This window comes from Electrona antarctica, assembly GCF_951216825.1.
Source record: "Electrona antarctica genome assembly, chromosome: 15".
Lineage (NCBI taxonomy): Eukaryota > Metazoa > Chordata > Actinopteri > Myctophiformes > Myctophidae > Electrona > Electrona antarctica.
In genome coordinates this window covers 42,853,756-42,874,254 of record NC_136796.1, presented here as the reverse complement: position 1 = coordinate 42,874,254, position 20,499 = coordinate 42,853,756, and the positions used below count along the sequence as shown (strand labels likewise).

Here is a 20,499-nt window from a genome sequence, read left to right as displayed (position 1 = left end):
AGAGAGGGGGAGGGGGAGGAGGGAGAGAGGAGATAGAGAGAGAGAGAGAGAGAGAGAGAGGGAGAGCGAGAGCGCTGGACAGAGAGGAGGAGAGAAGGACTGAGGAGCGACTGACTCCCATGGGGTCAGGTTTAGCTTCCCGTCTGGAAGGGGAGCTGCCTGCCTGCCTGCCTGCATGCCTGCCTGCCGGGGGGAGAAAGGAGACGGTTGCTGCTGCTGCTGCTGCTGTGTCCTAGACAAGCTCCTTGCCTCAGGAGGACACACTGTTGTGGCCATTACTACAACAACAGCTAAGCCCCCACAGCTGAATTTAATTTAAAGATTCGAAAGAAGTAAAGCAAGGGTTTGTGTGTGTGTGCGTGCGTGTGTGTGCGTGCATGTGTGTGAGGATGGGAATAATAGACACACACACACACACATGCAGTGTGGAGAGATGGACCTTTTTGATCCAGAGGGAAAGTCAGTTGCCATAGTAGCGCTGCAGGAATATATATATATATATATATATATATATATACAATACACATACATACACCCAGACCTTGGTAAGAGGTAACCAACTCAGCCCAGTCGGACCAATCGGCAGCAGCTACGGGCGCGATCTTGGCAAGACCGGGTGTGAGGCCATGTAGTGGTGCCTGTATTGTATTTCCACAAACTACACAAGCAATAGCATCAGTTATTTCTCAACTGGACAATAGAGGGTATGCACGTGACATCATCATCATACTGTACCTAGACGCCTACTACTGAGACAGCCTATACTGTACATCCAAACAGAAAAGTCCTATCTGATTGCATTAAACAATGTTAACACAATCAGCGCCGGGATTTCTTTCAAAATAGCAGCTTGGGGTGCCGCGCAGATATGGCAGCTTTTACTCTGAAAGCCCCCCCCCACCCTTCCGTTCCGTACAAAAACCGGGAGGAATAACGTTGCTTGCTTACCTCACTATGAATACGATAAAGTCGCTCGATAATCCCTCGCGTTCATATTTTAAACGAGAGGTATGTTGAAGTCAGAAACGAAGAGCTCGGTATATCCATCTGGTCAAAACCACGGAGAGATCCTTAGATTAGGAGATACGAGGCTTTCTTTGTGAGCGGTAAACAGGAAAGTGAACGACAGCGCGCATGCACGAATAGCAAGGAGTATGGTGCAGAAGGAGAGGCCAACCCGGAAAAAAATCTTAGGACGTGCGCACACTTCCTCGCAAATCCATCGGTTTGATTAGCTATGACGTTTCCACACGTCCTACGGTCTAAATGGGTTGAACAACCTCTCTTTGCCACTCGATTTGCCACTCCATGCATGCACTCTATATTTCTTTGTGGAAAGAACAGCAAATAATGGCACTGAATGACACTTTTTGTGTGGAAAAGACGTTTCCGCTCCCCTCCGTTAGTTTAGTGTTTACGTTCCTGCTGCCGCAGCTACTACGTCATGTAGACGCGTCGATATGATTGGTTTGATCAGTTTGCAGACGGTGATAGACAGACGGTCCCATCCAATCACCCGCCAAGTAGCTTGAAAAAGCTAACTTGGAGCTAACGAGATCCCAGATGGAAGTAGGTTGTGAAACAAAGTGTGCAGCAAGCTTCTTCCATCATGGCGGAATCCTGTTAGGATCGATGAAACACACAGGTAAGACCCCTAGGGCTAACGCAGCAAATGACCAAGCAACATACACAACCTAAAACCATATATCTTCCCTAAGGAGGGGTTATATGGTGGCTGGCCAATCAAAAGTTGCAAAAGTAGCGAGGCAGGCTCAACTGGCTCATGTCGCCTCTCTGTGTAACCCTCATGAGGCTTACAGCTCAACAAAAACCCCTTGAAGACCCTAACAGGAGCCCTCGTACAAGGTTTCTTCGTCTATGCATGCACCTGGTACCACAGCACCTCAAAGGCCCTTAAAACCAGGCTTCAGACTTCCCAAAACAAACTGGTCAGGCTCCTACTTTGCCTCACTCCCCGAACCCACCTCACCCCTGCCCACTTTGACAGGCTGGAATGGCTAAGGGTTGACGACAGAGTACAGCATCTTGCAATGGGTCTGGTCCACAAGATTCGATACACCACCAAGATACCCATGTACCTGTCTAAATACTTCCTTAATGTCAACAAAGTCCACACCCGCAACACCAGAGGGAGTTCAACAAACCATGTGCAACCCAGATTCGACACAAATAAGGGACTAAATTAATTTCGCTCCTATGCCACCAAAATGCGGAGCGCCCTACCAACAGTCATTAAGACATGCAAATCCCTTGACTCCTTCAAAACCGCTCTCAAAGGACGGCTGCAATTCGAAACTGGCCCCCGTACAATCTGAATCCCCCACCCACCGCTTTTTCCCCTCACTGTATATGTTTTTTTTCCCTTTTTACCCCCTCTATGACAATTTCCTATTTCGTGGATATATATTAGTGTATATTTGTCTCTAAATGTTATGATTAATTGAACATGGTGGACACTATTGAAAACAAGTGTAATGCTTTATGGTGTCGTCCACAGTTAACAGTCTTGTATTGAGTTGTGCTTGAAATGTACTGTAATTCTCCAAAACTGTTAATAAATTCTTCAATCAATCAAAACAGCTTCGGCTGCGGAGCACAGCAAAGATTAGAAGGAATCAACCATGTTCAAATGGACCAAACTCGGCCGCCAAACAGCGTTCCAGCGGCTTATGTTGTCGTGACTTGTGCTGCCGCGTATTTCCGCAGGAAAGACAATGCAATACTGTACTTATACCACTAGTCATTCTGCCAAGACAGTGGTTCTTAAGCTGCTTAGATTCAACTCTGTACGAATGGAACCTAACTGACCGGACGGTTCCATTCTCAAAGTTAAGAGTCCATTTGGAACCCCCCTCAAGGAACCCTGACTGTGTCTGAGAACCACTGTTCTAAGACATTAAATGTCCACCATAATTAAGCAAAGAAAAGAAACTCAAAGTCATGGAAATAATTGCATTTGTGGCGCGGAGGATTATAATACCGCGATGTTAACGAGAATAGTAGCCTGCAGAGAACACAAGAAAGAGGCCTGCTTAACCCATACTGGGCGGGAACCACTTTTTGGTGTTTTAAGCATTATGTTATACTTTAGCTATTGAAAAATAGCAGATCTACAAGCTCATAGCGCGGCACCGAGTGCCGCGCTACGAGCTTGTAGGCCTGCTATTTTTGAAAAAATCGTGTAAATGCGGCACAAATCTTTGAATATATATATATATTCTTTCAGAGCGAACGTTTTGAACTCAAATCTTTGTTTCTGGGGGTCTGGAACTACATATTTTCAGATGGGGTTCCGCGGCAAAATACAAATAATTCTGGGGGTTGTTGACATGAAAAAGGTTGAGCACCACTGACATAGAAACACAAGGTTTTTTCAGGATTTAGAAGACATTTTGTAGAATCGTCCTCATGGGTCGAAATGTGTTAAGATTGCCTAAGTGTGCAGGGTCTCTGTGCACTAGCCTGGCTAATAAGCCAGACTCAAATCACACGTCGTGTGGTATTTGAGTCTGGAGATGCTGTGTATGGATCTTGTTTCCCGGGGGGGTGGGTTCAAACATTTTCTCTTTGACGCAATTGGTCAGAGCTACTGTCAGTCAAAGGTCTCAAGCATTGAACGTCACTGTACCACAGCTTATTAGCCAGGCTATCTGTGCACGGCCCGGAGAATGAGAGATTGTTCAGTCAGAGTCGATTCGGATCAGATTTCTCCAGCCAACATGGAGTAGCTTTTGTGTCGTATAGTCGGCACAAAATGTGTTATGGCTACATCTCTCCCCTTCAATTGTGTGAAAGCTGAATGACTCAACTAACTACTGCACTTCCAGAGTAGTAGTAGTAGGGGATGAATGAGAAACCGTCAATTGAAATGGAAAAACAAGAGAGGGAGGGAAATCACATATATATATATATATATATATATATATATATATATATTCAGAAAGCATATCATTTTCCATTAACCCTCCCTTTTCCCCAGCGTGCATTATAAACTAAAAAGGCTAACTATCGTTGAGTCATTCTGGGCTTGTGAGAAGGTGATTGCAGTGGAACATTACAGCTGGTATAGTATAGGGTGGCTGGGGGTGCTGGGCAGCTCCGGGGGGGGATGTTTAGACTGTTGTTTTATTACATAACACATGTCTCATTAAAGACGGGTCAATGCGTTGATGTGTGTTATTAAAATGTGTGCTTGACATAAATCATATATACAGCTCTCCTCCTCATCCTCCGTCATGTACATTGTATAGTGCTGTATCGATGGCCTTATGCTATGTGTATATACTGTATGTAGATATATAGTATTGTTATTTGTATAGGTTCCCTTTGACGTGCTTATTTTAATGTAAGATTAAATAAGATGCCCACACACACACACACACACACACACACACACACACACACACACACACACACACACACACACACACACACACACACTTCATTTCATTTCAGTCATGCGACAATACAGTTGACTCTCCTCTCCTCCGGTGCTTTTAAGGTTGTAATAAAAATAAAATAAAAGGTGTCCCAGAAAGCCTACAGTATAGGAAGTGCTTCCATCAGCAACAATCCTAACCTCCGGGGGAGATGATGGACGCTGTGCTGCGGCATCTCAGCCCTCATCCCTTGGCCCTGTTTTTAGCCTATCGCCTGAGTCAGCTGAATACCGCCGCTTCGCCATAAACTGTCACTTTTCATTTCCCTTCACTATCCGTCCCCCGCACGCACGCACGCACGCACGCACGCACGCACGCACGCACGCACGCACGCACGCACGCACGCACGCACGCACGCACGCACGCGCAAGCAAGCACAAGCGCACGCACGCACGCACAAGCACAAGCACATGTGCGCACACGCACATCACTATCAGCCAGAATCTCAGGCTCTAAATGGTGCATCCACCTATATAGTGATGATGTCACTCCCCGGGCTGATCTCAAATGTAAAATGGGTGGCCAACCAAGATCTGTCAAAGCCTCTGGAGACAGTATAGCCAATAACATTGCAGGGGAAAAAAAGCCTTTTTTATTCAAAGATTTGTGCCGCATTTTCACTATTTTTCTATAGCTAAAGTATAACATAATGCTTAGTTAAAACACCAAAAGGGGTTCCCGTTCAGAATGGATTAAGTCAGCTTGTGTGGTAGCTGGCCTTACTTCAGTCATGTGAGTGTTAACCACCAACAAAAACTAGCTATTTTTGGAGGGAAAAAAAATCAAATATAAAAACAAAACAATTAAAGGTTTCATAACATTAATTTTTCGTTTTTCTTTTAGGTTTTATGACTCAATTACATCCAAAAAAACCTGAACTTTTAACATTCAGTGGATTTTCTGTGGTCTGGAGATTTCTCTGGGGTTTGTCTTTCTGAGCTGCAATGGGGAAAAAAACAGTGAAAACAGTGACATCTGCTTGCAAATCCTATTGACATATATGGGATTTTCTGTCTCTTACATCACAAACAGCAGGAAACTCAAAGAGCACCTGTTTGAGCCAGAAAGCCCCACACCACAGAAAATGTACTGAATGTTAAAAGTTCAGTTTTTTGGGTGCAATTGAGCTCAGAAAACCTAAAAGAATTAAAAAATATATCATGTCACAATCCCTTTAAGAAGCATCAACGTGTCTAATAGCATTGTACTTGTGGACTTCTTTGCTGAGCGGTGCAGCTTCCCATTGCCTCCATGTGGAACGCAGCCAGACTGAGTTCCCACAACCCCCCCCCCACCGCCCCGGACCCACCCACACACACACAGACACACACTCTCGTAATGTCACGGAGACACCACAGTATGTCACCCCCCCTCCCCACCCACTCAGATGGTCTCGCCATTTTTCATTCAACACGCCACAATAGCCATGCTCGTTCTTTTACCATAATGGCTTTTGATGCATTGATCTTTATATATATATTTATTCTTTTTTGCTGATGGGCAGCGGTGTACTGTACGCGCGATTGTGTCCACTACACGGGAAGACTCCGCCTCCAAGCGTCACCTCCGACCCCAATCACACGCGCTCGCTCTTCCATGCACAGAGTCCTTTCAGCCGCCGGTGGTGGAGGGCGTATAGCGTTTCATTTCGTTGAAGGTTTTTTTTGCATTGCAAGTGGGCTCCCCAACTAATTGGCAAAACAGTGAGATTTTAATGAAAGTCAAATTAATATTAACATGAAAAAATAAATCCCTAATGTAAAAACAATAAGTGTCATGGTATTGGTTTCTTTAAAAAAAAATACTTTTCATTGTGATTCCGATAAATAGGAACCGTTAGTTCCGTTGATTCCAAGCCGAAACACAAATGTAAACGACATGCTCTGGGGGGAAAAAAATGCACGTGTGCAGCTTTCCACAAGATCTCCACTGTTTTAACAGAACCACTGTTTCATTGATATATATGTCACAACGGGCATACACAAACATCCCTATACTTTACTATTCCCAAAAGAATATGTTCTGGATCTGAGCGCAGGTCATTCCACTGCAAAGCCCCGTTCCTCTTTCTCTCAGACCTGTTACCTCTCCTGCATGGCCGCTTCAGGACTTTATATTCACACCTCAAAACAACCTGTTCATGCTACGAACACTGCCTGTATACTGTTTATAAGTCACTGTACTGTATAAGTATTCACAATTTGGATGAGCAAGCTAAATGTATATCTGTACATGTTTGTATTGTAAATGGTAAATGGTGCATTTTATAGCGCCTTTATCCAAGGCGCTTTACAAGGCGCTTTACAAGGCGGAAGCCATGCAAGGTACCAACCAGCACATCGGGAGCAATTTGTGGGTTCAGTGTCTTGCCCAAGGACACTTCGACATGTAGACAGGAGGAGCCGGGATTCGAACCGCTGACCCATGGATCATTGGACGACCTGCTCTATACCTCCTGAGCCACAGTCTATTGTGTAACTGCACTATGTTGTATGTAATGTTTTGCTAAGGGGCTATATCCTCTCAATAATATTCTGCCCCCCCTCTCTCTCTCAGACTCTGGAGGCGGTGCTGAACTTCAAGTATTCGGGCGGCGCCGGCAGAGTGGAGGGCTACTACAGGGACCTGTCTCTGGGCGTTCATGTGGACGTGGAGCCCTCGGTGTTCTTCACCAGGGTCAGCACCCTCCCGGCCACCAGGTATACTGTAGCTTATATAAAGAGGCGAGGGAGAGAGGGAATATATATATACGACTCCATTTGCCACCCAGTTAAAGTTTAACCCATTTTGGGCGGGAACCCCTTTTGGTGTTTTAAACATTATGTTCTAATTTAGCTATTGAGAAATAGCAGATCTACAAGCTCATAGTGCGCCACCGAGTGGCGCTTTGAGCTTGTAGGTCTGCTATTTTTGAATAATCGTGAAAATATTTATTTCAGAAAACTGGAGGATTTAGAAGGATTTTATTTTTAATTTTGAGGTCAGGCCTAAATGGGTTAATGAGGATGTCAAAGCACGGACACGTTCTCTTGTGTTTGGAGCAGACTTTCTTTTGCTAAAGGCGTCCCTTGTTAAAAGTGTTTCCTGATGGTCAGGAGTTGAATAACACCGTCTAGTAGCGGCAGGCGGCCCACTCCCTCATTAGGCACCCTGGGAAACGGTCTTTCTGTCTTTCGGTCTTGCTGTTGCTAGAATGGGCCAGGCCATAGTAGAACAGATCTGAAAGCTAACAACGTCGGGTTGGCTTGCAGATGTGTTCTTTTTCGCGAGTGATACCGGGGTATGAAATAGAATTAATTCTCCACTATACGACTTTTTTTGTAGTGAATACAAATGTGTGGTTCCCAAACTTTTTAGCTCGAGACCCAAAAGAGACATTAATCTTCTACTCGGGACCCAAAGCAGTGAAAAATGCAGATCAACACAACGTGTGAGCTTGTTAAAAAAAATATATATATATATACTTAAAAATGGAAACAATTCAAACGTTTTGGCTATTTATGAAATCCGTATGGAATTCTGTTTAACAAGTGGTAATGAGTGAAGCTCAAAATTCTGTTTCTCCCGTGAGCAAGCAGGCAGGCTCTAGACATCAGCGAGGTGTGCGGTTGTGTTCATTTAGCTCCATTTACATATACTAGGGCGGTGCCCGGGGGGCCAGTGCCCGTGGGAGCCTGGGCGGGGGCCCTGCCAAGAGCCCGGGCAGAGGACTCTGTTCTGGACAACCGTGGGTCTGACTGACTCGACACCAGGCAACTGCACTTATATCATTATGTCAGAAGTGATGTCAGCGGTATCCCCTTTTATACCCATATATGGAGTTCTTTGTCAGGCATGCCCAAATATGGAGTCTATGCAGTTGTCAGAATGATGTCAGAAGTCGGTGGGACGAACCCGTATTTAGGCATATGGAGTCTGTCCCGGGCAGAGAGAGGCCTTGTGATGTCAGCTGTGGCCCGGGCAGAGGCCTTTTGTGGCGATTCTGGACAACCGTGGGTCCGACCGACTCGACACCGGGCACTGCACTCCCTGTGCGGGTGTGGAACGTGTGTGTCGAATTTGAAGTAGGTGGGGCGAACGGTTCTCGAGTTACGTGGATTACATACAGACGTACAGACGTACGTAGACACACACACAGACTGCATTTATAGTTAGATAGGAACATACAGACGTCATCATCATTAGCGACCGTCATTACACACGTCATTGTCTATTTACACCTTCAGTCAGAATATTATCAGATATAAACATGGACTATGTATTTCCTTCAATGGCCTTATTTTTAGATTTCTATGTTTTCTACAAAGTCATTAAAACCGAGCTTACCTGAACAATTCAGTCAGTATTGGATGCGTGAAGTAGTGGGCGTTTTTAATCTAACCCGTGAATGAATCTTATCTCTGGTGGACTATTTTTGTCTTGACTCGTTCAAATCAATCTGAGCTATAAATATGCATCCTGATGCAACTAAAAACCTTGCCACGGAATAACCGCACACAGGCAGTATCTCAAGGAGAGTTAGTCAAACAAGTGTGACCAGATTTGACTGAGAGCCTGCCATCGTGCAAATTCCAGCCTTTCACCAGAGGAGAAAAACTAACCCAAAATGAGTTAATATCACAGGCAGACTCTTCACATACTAGAGCATGTCTGAAATAAGTGTCAGAGCTGAAATGTAAATATGAAATAAATGCTTAAACATGTAGCTAGGTGTAATGTTAGAAACTCGCTGTTTCTCTGCAAGACATTACTCTATAAGCCATATCTCCAAAACTGGTGGGTCAAACGGAACAACTAATAATGTCAATTTGAAGCTATGATTCCCTGCTTTCATATGACGTGAAAAAAACGAAAATCCAATGTCAGTCCCTCAGTCAAATTTGGCCACAAATGGGCTTGAATTCCCGACAACCATCATGATCCTTGTAACACTCAAGTGCCAAGTGTCCTCTCAGTCTGGGTGGTAGAAGCTTTTATTTTTTTCCTTCTTCTGTGGCATCATTTCTATCAAAATGAGTCGAAGCTTTAGAGAGATGGCATTTCCACTGACAGGGTGAAGAAGTGAATGAAAATTATACACTCTCACTTTTCTCCTGACTCCCCCTTTCTCTCTCTCCGTCATGTATTTCTGTCTCTATTTGACTCTCTCTCTCTCTCTCTCTGGCACACGTGTGCACACGCACACACACACGCGCGCACACGCTCACACTCACACACTCGCACACTCACGCACACACACACACGCGCACACAGACACTATCTCTCGCTATCTGTTTTTCTCGCTTCACTCCACTTGTCAGCTCCCCAACTCTGTGGAGAGAAAAAAAGCCCAGCAGAGCAAGAGGGAGACTGATCGCACCGCAGTAATGGCCACTTGAGGTGAATCATTAGCTGTAATAATATCTGCGACTTAAACCATCCATCTTGGCTAGGCGCTGATAGATCTGGCGCTCCCACTAGTGTATCGCCACCGTCATCCTGCCACCATGGGCCAGTAACTATATATATACCTGTGTGTGTGTGTGTGTATATATATATATACAAACAGGTAGCTTTTCGTGCACATCCACGTGGGGGAGGTGCTGGTAGGCAAGGCATAAAATGTAGGCCAGGGGAAACTTCCTTAGAAGAGGAAGGGACCGCACACTCCAGAGACGCTCAGGACAAGATTATTTTTGCACGACGCGTTTTGCCGTGTAGTCTTCGTCAGGTGCTTTGCAAAGGTGCATGCAAAAATAATCCGAGATTTTCAATTGGGCCCTGATCCAGAAATGGGTTGAGAACCTAATGTTCCGCCGGTCAAAATATTAGTCAAAATTGTACTTGAGTTAAGGTAAGTAGCCTTGCCGAGCCATGAGGCCCATAGGGCAGGAGCCTAACTCCTGTTTCTGTAGCGTGAGGCAGCTTGATGTACAAGTACATCCCCTGGACATGACGCTAGTATGTCGCAGGGACTTACCCCCAATCCAACCCTTGATGCTGAGTGTCAAGCAGGGAGGCACTGGGTCCCATTTTTAGAGTCTTTGGTATGACCCGGCCGGGGATTGAACCCCGACCTCCCAGTCTCAGGGCGGACACTCTAACCACAAGGCCACTGAGCTGGTACTTGAGTTAAGGTGCCGAGGTATATTTTCACTTGAATACCGATGCATGCTGTATTTACATTATTAGATAATTGTTAGAGATCACAGGATCTGCTGAACATAAAGGGCGATACTAGGGGGGATGACATACTGTGTGTCGTAAAGGCTCAAATTCATATTTCAGTTTGCCACCTACCCCTTCACATTCAATAGATGCCGTGATCTTTTGTGGCCAGATGCAATTTCCTGGGGTCTAGTGAGACTATAGTAAATCATAATAAAGAAATCGCCGTAGACATATTTACCTAGGCCTATACCTACAGTAGGCCTACTACATATTTGCCCCCGCCCCCTGTCAAAAATAGTCTAAAATTGCTAAAATTAAAGAAAGCTGTAAATGAAAAAAACTAAATAACACTCATCTTTTACTTTCTCTAATAACGACCAAAACACAAACCTTGGTTGGAAAAATCAAACTGTTACTGTCCACCACTGCCCACCAGCCCAGTTCACTGAGTCCAGACTCCTTTGTTGCCCATAATGGCACGACGACGGGGAGACTGTCTGACCTGGCTGCCTCTGAGAACATTCTCAAAATGACTTAAATTGTCTCCTGTGGAGAGTAGAGCCAAATTCATCCAGGATTCATCTCTGCACCACAGGTCTGTTTCCACAGAACTCCAATATCCGGTCTTCCACTGAAGACCAATATCGGTCTGGCCGGTGTATCGGCTAGTATTCAACCTTTTTGTTGTTACTGTAGTACAAATTGGGAATAGGGTGGAGTATAGGGACAGAGACGGGGGGGGGGGGGTGAATCTGGCGGTCCAACAAACAGGGGCTAGGCCAGAGTTAAAATGATGGGGACATGGACCAAACCGGACAAACAGAGTGTCCAACTTGAAATAGTGTGTAAACAACATCAAAATAATCCATCAGTGTCAGTCAGTGACACAGAAAAGGGCTCTATTGAGTCTCACGGATGTCAACAATAGTTAAAAGATATCTTGGTAGTAGCGGATTTATTGAATTACTTGGTCATATCGAGACATGGCCTTTCAATCTGCTTGAGCTAGACAGTCTTCTCTTTCTCTCTCCCTCTCCTCTGTCACGCACACACACACACACGCACGCACGCACGCACGCACGCACGCACGCACGCACGCACGCACGCACGCACGCACGCACGCACGCACGCACGCACGCACGCACGCACGCGCGCGCGCGCACACACTCACTCACTACTCATCCAGCTCTCGCTCTCTTCTGCTTCGTCCAGTGGATGATGAGGCCGGGTCTCATTCCATTATTGCCTGTCATCTTCTCTGGAGAGGAGAGGCCTGCATTCTTGTGCTATTTATGACATTCTGCAACAAAACAGCCAGCAAGTTTAAGTTGAAGTATTATGTTATACTTTCATATAATTCTGGGGGTCCTTGACATGAAAATGTTTTAGAACCACTGACATAGAAACAGAGGTTTTTCAGAAAACCGTCAGGATTTAGAAGACATTTTTTGTAGAATCTGTTCTCAGGTTTAAATGGGTTAACCCATTCTGGACGGGAACCCCTTTTGGTGTTTTAACTAAGCATTATGTTATACTTTAGCTATTGAAAAATAGCAGATCTACAAGCTCATAGCGCGGCGTGCTATGAACTTGTAGGTCTGCTATTTTTGAAAAATCGTAAAAATGCGGCACAAATCTTTGAATATATATTCTTTCAGAGCGAACTTTTTTTTTTTTTTTTGCGTCAGGCCCAGATCGGTACAGTATTACCGTGGGTCTGTACACTGTATACACTGCTACCTGCATTCATATGCCAAACACCTTCTCTCTCTACGTCGTCCTCAGACGAGCCCTCCATCGGCGTCTCCGGTCATCTCGGTTCTCCATATACATCTGGCCAGCTCCTTTGTGCTTTCTGCACCAGCATCTTTCTTTAGTATACGTCCACGTAGGTATAGGTGTGGGACGTCCTCTCCATCGATGCCCGTGTGTTGGTTCCCACAGTACGAGCTTTTTGGCCGGGAGTTCTTGGTGTCGGTGGCAGTGGCCAGCTAGTCTCATCCTCCTTACTGCTACACTGTATATAGCTTTTTTTTGTTGTACTCTCTTGTCCAGTCTCCCCTTTTGACCTTCTGTGCAGTTGAGTGGCTCCCAGGAGTGGCTGTCGTCCGTTGACACAGAGGAAAGACCTTGTCGTGGGCTTTTGGCCCCTATATAACGTGACAGATTTGTTAAGAGGATGACCGGGGCGGCGTGAGGTGAAGTGTGAAATACTCAGTGATCCATACAGTACAGTGACCTGCTAAAATCACAGTCTGTGTGCTGTGTCGTTTCTTTTTCTTCTTCTTTTTTTTCCTTTCATGTGCGTGCTTACACGCTTTGTGCTGAGTTAAGATCTTTTACATTCCGAGGCAGCGTTATTTGAGCCATAACTAACAACTACAATTATACCAGTAAGACGCCTGAGGGCGAGAAGCGACCTCGACCTACAGGGCGAGGTCGCGTGCACTCAATCCGCCTGGGTGACAGCAGACTGCTGGGCGAGCGCTGGCGCTTTGGAATGGGGGGGGTCAGATCAACATATCCGCCTGGGTGACAGCAGACTGCTGGGCGAGCGCTGGCGCTTTGGAATGGGGGGGGTCAGATCAACATATCCGCCTGGGTGACAGCAGACTGCTGGGCGAGTGCTGGCGCTTTGGAATGGGGGGGGTCAGATCAACATATCCGCCTGGGTGACAGCAGACTGCTGGGCGAGCGCTGGCGCTTTGGAATGGGGGGGGTCAGATTAACATATCCGCCTGGGTGACCGCAGACTGCTGGGCGAGTGCTGGCGCTTTGGAATGGGGGGGTCAGATCAACATATCCGCCTGGGTGACAGCAGACTGCTGGGAGAGCGCTGGCGCTTTGGAATGGGGGGGGGGTCAGATCAACATATCCGCCTGGGTGACAGCAGACTGCTGGGCGAGTGCTGGCGCTTTGGAATGGGGGGGGGGGTCAGATCAACATATCCGCCTGGGTGACAGCAGACTGCTGGGTGAGCGCTGGCGCTTTGGAATGGGGGGGGTCAGATCAACATATCCGCCTGGGTGACAGCAGACTGCTGGGCGAGCGCTGGCGCTTTGGAATGGGGGGGGTAGGATCTTCATTTTTGGGCCTGTTGAGAACTATGGTTTTCAGCGGCTGCCGGGCGCGGCTGCACTAATAACTTTGGGGCAGGCCCGTCTAGAGTGTAAATGGACAGGTATCAGTCAAAAGGGAGACATCGAAGAGGAAGGATGGATGGGGGAAGGATCAACATATGGAATGTCAGAACAGGTCAGCTCCATATATGGAGATCTAAGGGTTTGAGGTCAGATGTAGAGTTGCTGGCCAATATTGATGACATCAAGGGATCTCCATATATGGGCTTCATATTGATGACATCAGGGATCTCCATCCCCGATGATGTCACGTGCTTCCCTGATGATGTCACGTGATGTCACGTGCTCTCATCCCTGATGATGTCACGTGATGTCACGTTGCCCGACCAACGCACGTCGCGTGTCCGACCAACCAACACACTGACGGGAAATGCACGATTCCAGAGTTAACTGCGACCTTCGGCCGCGACAAGGGGGTCTAGGCATCCATCAGACGCTCTCATCCAGGGTGACTTTTCAGATGGGAGTAAGTGGGCCTGAACTCTATAGTCAACAAACGGCAGGGTAAATGGTCAATTAAATAGAGTGCAAGGGAAATGATTAGGTGCCACACTGTATCTTGGATACCAGGTAAACATCAAACTTAACGTCTTGTCTTAAATGCATATGTTGGGCGGCCGGTGGGCGGCGGTGGCTCAGGGGTAGAGTGGCTGGATGGTGTAACCCAGGGGTGCCCATAAATAGATTGCGATCTACCAGTAGATCACAAAGGCTGTGCAGGTAGATCACATGGCATGGTCCTAAAAATATATTTAATTTAAATATAAAAAATGGCATCTGACACTTGGAATTAACTGGTGACTTACTTGATTGACAAGTTGTTATACATGTTCAGGCAAATATGTCACCGTAAGATGAACCTAAATAGGTTTGAATGGTGTTTCTAGGTGTAAGTATGTAGCACCAAAGTAGCACCAAAGTTTGTGCTATTGCCATTGAGAATGCATTGGGCGTTTAAGTTAAATACGGGGGGGGACATATTTTGACAGCAGAAACTGCCTGTCATAATTTCTCCCCCCTCCCTATTCCAAAGCCCCCCCAGGTACATTATATATTTAAACTATTTTCAGCAATGGTACACTTCTTTTTTCAGTGGGTAGATCTTGTTGAGCTGGTCATTTTGAAAGTAGATATCACGTCATAAATGTGTGGGCACCCCTGGTGTAACCGCAAGGTTGCCAGTTCGATCCCTGTGGGCTCCCCCCAGAGTTTAGCCTCGGTCCCAGGCTTACTTATCTGCGAAAAGAAAAGCCTGGGTCACAACGTAAGGCAGAGAAGCTATCGGCGGACGTATCCTCCCGGAACATCCGTCAGATGTATTTCCCCCGGAGACGATATTTTCCCGACCAATCACAACATTTGTTTCATTCGCGGAGATTTTGTGAAGCATCAACGGCATTTCCTTGGGCGATATACTTCCGCTAAAATCCCGCAACTTCCGCCCAAACAAATGGTAGTCTTTACAGCGTAGGTCTTGCCCAGGGTGCCCAGAGTTAGTGTCAAAGTGTCCTTGAGCAAGACACTGAACCCCTAATTGCTCCTGATGTGCTGGTTGGTGGTGCCTTGCACGGTTTCCGCCGCCATCGGTGCGTGAATGTGTGTGTGAATGGGTGAATGTAATGCACATCTATGTAAAGCGCCTTGGATAAAGGCCGCTATATAAATGCACCAATAGAGGGTATGTGCATGCATAAAGTGCATGGCAGATCGAGTGGCAAATCGAGTGAAAAAGTGAATTGAATGTTGTTTAAAGTCATTTAATGCAATTAAATAATACTTTTCTGTTTGGATGTATGGGACTGTCAAGGCCAGAAAGTATGTTTTAGCCACTCAGTAGGCGTTCCCGCATAACTTCCAGGTATGATGATGTCACGCGCATACCCTCTATTACCGATTATGTTTTTCTAAATGGCAGACGTGCATAGTGTAACGGACATCTATCGAAACGGGCAATATACAAAGTGATATGCAGTAAGGGACGCGGAGAAGGAGGAGTACTTGTGAGGAAGAGTCTGAAGAGGTGCGGTTTTCAAACTGCGCCGGGGAAATGGGGAGTGACACCCAGACTCCACTGGTGCCCATTGAGTGCTGTGTTGAATAAGTGTTGCATCAACACCTGCCGCCGGCCGTTGCTATGCTGTGTCGACATCGATTGTGTCCCAACGGCCTTATGCATAATCCATGGATGTTGTGCCTCTCCTGATGTCCTCCACGACAAAAAACAAACAGTCCTCTGAAAACGGGAATGACGTCAAATTAACAGAGCGCTGATGATGCAATGCAAGGGCGTGCGTGCGTGCGTCGCGCTGACTGGGGCGTGGGTGTCATTGCACAGTTTGGGGGGCACGGGGGGAGAATTAAAGAGTTCAAGGGTAGCCTGGCTAATAAGCCAGACCGAATCAGCCGTTGGCAAAACAAAAATTGCCTGCCGGCGGATTACGGTCTGGAGAGGCTCAATTGTACGCCCATTTCCTACACCAGAGAACTGGTGTGGCCAATCGGGACACGGTATGCAATATGGGCGGGCTTTGGTACAGTGACGTTCAATGCTTGAGACCTTTGACTGACAGTAGCTCTGACCAATTGTGTCAAAGAGAAAATGTTTGAACCCGCCCCCCGGGAAACAAGATCCATACACAGCATCTCCAGACTCAAATACCACACGACAGTGTGATTTGAGTCTGGCTTATTAGCCAGGCTAGTTCAAGGGTGCTTGGAGTGTTGGCCAGGGTATCTCGGCAAAGGGAGAGAGGGTCTTCCTGTGTCAGCTGATATAGAGAACCGAAGTCCTGACGTCACTGTCAGTAGAGGGCGCCAAGTCCACAGGTTTGTGTACTTTTTATTTGCATTGAAATCCCCATAGGGGGGATTTTAGATCCCTTCATATAAGAACTGTGTTTGAAAAATAAACCGATCATCCCGGCCTTTTCACTCATATGGATATGAAGCATCGACTGAAGGTGGAAATGTACAGATATACCCAAAGAGTAACACAATAAGCGTTAGAAATGAGTCAAACAACCCAGAGACTACATTAGGTGGGGTGGCTGCAGCTGCACAACAGAAACTGACTATTTTTTTATTTATTTTTAATTTTATTGATATTTAATGTTTCGTGGTTACTACGAGTCGAGTCACTGCCAGCTGAGCTTACGTCAACGAGGAATCTCAGGAACGCAATGTGTTGACAGCTGGGCGTGACGTATATTAGCAGCGACATTGCTTTCATACCCTTGTAGTTTCAAGGCTTTTGCGGCCACATTAATTACATTTTCTCCAGAAACTGGCTGTATCAAATATGAATGGACATCATTAACGACACACAGCCACCCCCCTGACAGAAAGGCCGGGATGATCGGTTTATTTTTCAAACACAGTTCTTATATGAAGCGACCTAAAGTCCCCCTATGGGGATTTCAATAAATACATGAACCTGTGGACTGGCGCCCTCTACTGAAAGCGACGTCATACTTCGGTGCTCTATAAGTGAGCAGTGGTGGATCGTGTCCTGAAGGAAGGGGGGAGGCTAGGCCTTGTATAGGTCATCATCATCGGTGGAAAGTAACTACAGTACATTTACTTAAGTACTGTCTGTACGATTTTGTGGTATTTGTACTTTACTTGAGGCATTACATTTACATTTTATGCACCAGCTCAGTGGCCTTGTGGTTAGAGTGTCCGCCCTGAGACTGGGAGGTCGGGGTTCAATCCCCGGCCGCGTCATACCAAAGACTCTAAAAATGGGACCCAGTGCCTCCCTGCTTGACACTTAAGGGTTGGATTGGGGGTAAGTCCCTGCGACATACTAGCGTCATGTCCAGGGGGTGTACTTGTACATCTAGCTGCCTCACCCTACAGAAACAGGAGATGGGCTCCTGCCCCTATGGGCCTCATGGCTACAGAAACAGGAGATGGGCTCCTGCCCCTATGGGCCTCATGGCTACAGAAACAGGAGATAGGCTCCTGCCCTATGGTCCTCATGGCTACAGAAACAGGAGATAGGCTCCTGCCCTATGGGCCTCATGGCTACAGAAACAGGAGATATGCTCCTGCCCTATGGGCCTCATGGCTACAGAAACAGGAGATATGCTCCTGCCCTATGGGCCTCATGCCTACAGAAACAGGAGATAGGCTCCTGCCCTATGGGCCTCATGGCTACAGAAACAGGAGATAGGCTCCTGCCCTATGGGCCTCATGGCTACAGAAACAGGAGATAGGCTCCTGCCCTATGGGCCTCATGGCTACAGAAACAGGAGATATGCTCCTGCCCTATGGGCCTCATGGCTACAGAAACAGGAGATATGCTCCTGCCCTATGGGCCTCATGCCTACAGAAACAGGAGATAGGCTCCTGCCCTATGGGCCTCATGGCTACAGAAACAGGAGATAGGCTCCTGCCCCTATGGGCTTCATGGCTACAGAAACAGGAGATAGGCTCCTGCCCTATGGGCCTCATGGCTACAGAAACAGGAGATAGGCTCCTGCACCTATGGGCCTCATGGCTACAGAAACAGGAGATAGGCTCCTGCCCTATGGGCGTCATGGCTACAGAAACAGGAGATAGGCTCCTGCCCTATGGGCCTCATGGCTACAGAAACAGGAGATAGGCTCCTGCCCTATGGGCGTCATGGCTACAGAAACAGGAGATAGGCTCCTGCCCTATGGGCCTCATGGCTACAGAAACAGGAGATGGGCTCCTGCCCTATGGGCCTCATGGCTACAGAAACAGGAGATAGGCTCCTGCCCTATGGGCCTCATGGCTACAGAAACAGGAGATAGGCTCCTGCCCTATGGGCTTCATGGCTACAGAAACAGGAGATAGGCTCCTGCCCTATGGGCCTCATGGCTACAGAAACAGGAGATAGGCTCCTGCCCTATGGGCCTCATGGCTACAGAAACAGGAGATAGGCTCCTGCCCTATGGGCCTCATGGCTACAGAAACAGGAGATAGGCTCCTGCCCTATGGGCCTCATGGCTACAGGAACAGGAGATAGGCTCCTGCCCTATGGGCCTCATGGCTACAGAAACAGGAGATAGGCTCCTGCCCTATGGGCCTCATGGCTACAGAAACAGGAGATAGGCTCCTGCCCTATGGGCCTCATGGCTACAGGAACAGGAGATAGGCTCCTGCCCTATGGGCCTCATGGCTACAGAAACAGGAGATAGGCTCCTGCCCTATGGGCCTCATGGCTACAGGAACAGGAGATAGGCTCCTGCCCTATGGGCGTCATGGCTACAGAAACAGGAGATAGGCTCCTGCCCTATGGGCCTCATGGCTACAGAAACAGGAGATAGGCTCCTGCCCTATGGGCGTCATGGCTACAGAAACAGGAGATAGGCTCCTGCCCTATGGGCCTCATGGCTACAGAAACAGGAGATGGGCTCCTGCCCTATGGGCCTCATGGCTACAGAAACAGGAGATAGGCTCCTGCCCTATGGGCCTCATGGCTACAGAAACAGGAGATAGGCTCCTGCCCTATGGGCTTCATGGCTACAGAAACAGGAGATAGGCTCCTGCCCTATGGGCCTCATGGCTACAGAAACAGGAGATAGGCTCCTGCCCTATGGGCCTCATGGCTACAGAAACAGGAGATAGGCTCCTGCCCTATGGGCCTCATGGCTACAGAAACAGGAGATAGGCTCCTGCCCTATGGGCCTCATGGCTACAGGAACAGGAGATAGGCTCCTGCCCTATGGGCCTCATGGCTACAGAAACAGGAGATAGGCTCCTGCCCTATGGGCCTCATGGCTACAGAAACAGGAGATAGGCTCCTGCCCTATGGGCCTCATGGCTACAGGAACAGGAGATAGGCTCCTGCCCTATGGGCCTCATGGCTACAGAAACAGGAGATAGGCTCCTGCCCTATGGGCCTCATGGCTACAGGAACAGGAGATAGGCTCCTGCCCTATGGGCCTCATGGCTACAGAAACAGGAGATAGGCTCCTGCCCTATGGGCCTCATGGCTACAGAAACAGGAGATAGGCTCCTGCCCTATGGGCCTCATGGCTACAGAAACAGGAGATAGGCTCCTGCCCTATGGGCCTCATGGCTACAGAAACAGGAGATAGGCTCCTGCCCTATGGGCCTCATGGCTACAGAAACAGGAGATAGGCTCCTGCCCTATGGGCCTCATGGCTACAGAAACAGGAGATAGGCTCCTGCCCTATGGGCCTCATGGCTACAGAAACAGGAGATAGGCTCCTGCCCTATGGGCCTCATGGCTACAGAAACAGGAGATAGGCTCCTGCCCTATGGGCCTCATGGCTACAGGAACAGGAGATAGGCTCCTGCCCTATGGGCCTCATGGCTACAGAAACAGGAGATAGGCTCCTGCCCTATGGGCCTCATGGCTACAGAAACAGGAGATAGGCTCCTGCCCTATGGGCCTCATGGCTACAGAAACAGGAGATATGCTCCTGCCCTATGGGCCTCATGGCTACAGAAACAGGAGATAGGCTCCTGCCCTATGGGCCTCATGGCTACAGAAACAGGAGATAGGCTCCTGCCCTATGGGCCTCATGGCTACAGGAACAGGAGATAGGCTCCTGCCCCTATGGGCCTCATGGCTACAGAAACAGGAGATAGGCTCCTGCCCTATGGGCCTCATGGCTACAGGAACAGGAGATAGGCTCCTGCCCTATGGGCCTCATGGCTACAGAAACAGGAGATAGGCTCCTGCCCCTATGGGCCTCATGGCTACAGAAACAGGAGATAGGCTCCTGCACCTATGGGCCTCATGGCTACAGAAA

At 47.7% G+C, this 20,499-nt stretch overlaps 1 protein-coding gene across 1 annotated transcript in view; it reads left to right on the top strand.

The window, feature by feature from the left end:
* trappc9 (trafficking protein particle complex subunit 9) overlaps positions 1 to 20,499 on the top strand; it is a 493,006-nt gene that overhangs the window by 263,212 nt on the left and 209,295 nt on the right. Inside the window, 1 exon segment of the mRNA XM_079521861.1 lies at positions 7,017 to 7,159. Within this exon segment, the coding sequence (XP_079377987.1) occupies positions 7,017 to 7,159 (143 nt within the window).